This window comes from Cebidichthys violaceus, unplaced genomic scaffold (genome assembly GCF_023349555.1).
Source record: "Cebidichthys violaceus isolate CVI_PGR_0920_01 unplaced genomic scaffold, fCebVio1.0.p SCAF_7, whole genome shotgun sequence".
NCBI lineage: Eukaryota > Metazoa > Chordata > Actinopteri > Perciformes > Stichaeidae > Cebidichthys > Cebidichthys violaceus.
Genome location: NW_027176927.1, coordinates 12,615,121 through 12,617,360, shown reverse-complemented (window position 1 = coordinate 12,617,360; position 2,240 = coordinate 12,615,121). Strand labels below are relative to the sequence as shown.

Genomic DNA, 2,240 nt, shown 5'->3' with positions numbered 1-2,240 from the left:
AGTGAATGCAATCAACTGGCAGATAGGACAGAACAGTTGCAATACTCTGTGTGCTGAGGACCAATGACCTGCTGGATGACATGCATAAAACAGCACATGAGGGATGAGAAACTAAGCCTTTTATATGACATGTTTCCTTCCCTGAAGGATTGGGGTTCCCATGCATGTTAAGGTTAAAAGTACCCATAGGGATCTTTGAGTCTGGTTATATTGGGTTTCCATAAAAAATGAGGCAGAAAACAGAAGGACTTTGGCCAAACTGAGGTCTAACACTCTTATCTTCACTAAAAGCCATCGATATAAAGACTCACATGTGGGCTTCCTAAACCTTATCTTGTGGGAGTTCATAAAGTCAGTTGGGTCATGCATGCGGTCACACACACACACACACACACACACACACACACACACACACACACACACACACACACACACACACACACACACACACACACACACACACACACACACACACACACACGTCTGTCCAGCCTGCCTGCCTACCTTCCAGTGTCACCTCTTTCCCGGCCCGTTTCAGCGCCTGCACAGCCTCGTCGTGGGTCGCGTCCCGCAGGTTCACACTGTTCACGGACAGGATGGCGTCCCCGACATACAGAGCCTGGGTCTGGTCCGCTGCGAGTCCCTTGAATATCTTACTGATGAGGATGGGCATTTTATTCTCCTTCCCACCTTTGATGCTGATCCCAAGCCCTCCGACCTCCTGCTTGGTAAGCTTAACGCACCGCTTTCTGTTGGCGATCGCCTCCGGCACTCGCTCCGGGAGGTCCGTGAACGCAGTGCGCACAGTTTGGGGACCGTTGTTGGAGTTGGCGTTGTTGTTATCAAGGTAAGATCCGTTGGTAACGCCGTTGGAGTTGACGCTGTCGTTCACGTTGTCGTTAACGCAGCCCTCCTCGCAGCTTAACGTGAGCGCTTCCTCGTTTAAGTTGACCAAAACTTTGTGCCACCGCTCCCGCACCAAAACCTCAAGAAATCCACTTTTTTGGACTCCGGAGGCACCTGGAGCTCCCGTCGTTATTACCACCGCCATCTTTGGAGCATTTCTTTAAAAATACATGTGATATTTGTTTCTCCCCCAGCACGCTCTCACACGTTAACTTCCACTCTGTCTCCCTCTCAGTCAGGCTGGACTTTGCCTCCTCTGAAGTTTTCAGTGAGACTTGTCAAGCGTCCCGACCAACCAGCCCGAGCCCTTTCGGCGCAAGCTGCTCCCCGCTCCGCCCGCCCGAGATCCTATCTGCTGGGTGGAGTTTGCTCCCCCCGCCGTCAGCCGATGCCATCAGATCCTGCATGCAAAAATATGTGTGTTCATTTTACCCTGAACGTTTGAGACGTGACAGTTTACGCAGAGTGAAACACGACTAAACAATACTTTTACAAATCCATTATTTTGTATCCATTTACTCGCATCAGGTTGATCATAATAATCCAATTATATACAATGATTTTTAAACATATGGATGTTTACCAACCTTAAAAGGAAATTAATGTATATTTTTGGGGTAAAACCATAATCTGGTTTTGTGAGTCATTGGGCCACGTGGATCTGAAGCGATGACAGAAAAAAACTGGACCTTTTTATGGTCAGCTACTATAAAACATATGTATTTAAACAAATATACTAATCTCAAATATGATTAGAACTGAGTGGACTCACTCTGCTGAACGTGTCAACTCTGCAGACGTGACACCGGTTACGCGCGTGGAGGAATGCGCCTGTTCCTGTTTTGATGTTTCAAAGAGATAGAGCTCGTTTTTTTTTCAGGAAGCTCTGACATCTCTGGAAAGACCCCTTGCAAAGATTTGCTCTCCATCTCTATTATTATTATTATTATTATTATTATTATTATTATTATTATTATTATTATTATTATTATTATTATGCAGGCACGTAAGCGTTTGGATTAGTAAACTCGGACCGTGAGGGTGCAACTAGTTATCATCACTACAATGCCTGGAACAGCTGTGCGACAGTTATCCGGGTTCGAGCCCCGCGAAAGACTGACAGGGAGACTAAAGCCACGATGCAGCTTCAATCAGCCACATGATCATATCAGAATAAAAAACTACGAAGCAGCTGCTGCGAGTGACTTCAATCAGGACTTCAAGTGCATTGAAGTTACAGCATGTTGGATGTAACAACACATAGATCTATAAATATGCGTTTTCTTTTAACAGCCGTCCCTCTTGAGCATGTCATAATGCTTTCAGTATCAAAC

General features: G+C 45.9%; 1 protein-coding gene across 1 annotated transcript in view; it reads right to left on the bottom strand.

Moving 5' to 3' along the window:
* sntb1 (syntrophin, basic 1) overlaps nt 1-1,235 on the bottom strand; it is a 39,350-nt gene extending 38,115 nt beyond the window's left edge. The window contains exon 1 of the mRNA XM_068735164.1: nt 505-1,235. Coding sequence (XP_068591265.1) covers nt 505-1,051 — 547 coding nt within the window. The 5' untranslated portion in view covers nt 1,052-1,235. The remainder of the gene's footprint in view (nt 1-504) is intronic.
* Nucleotides 1,236-2,240: the final 1,005 nt, after the last annotated feature.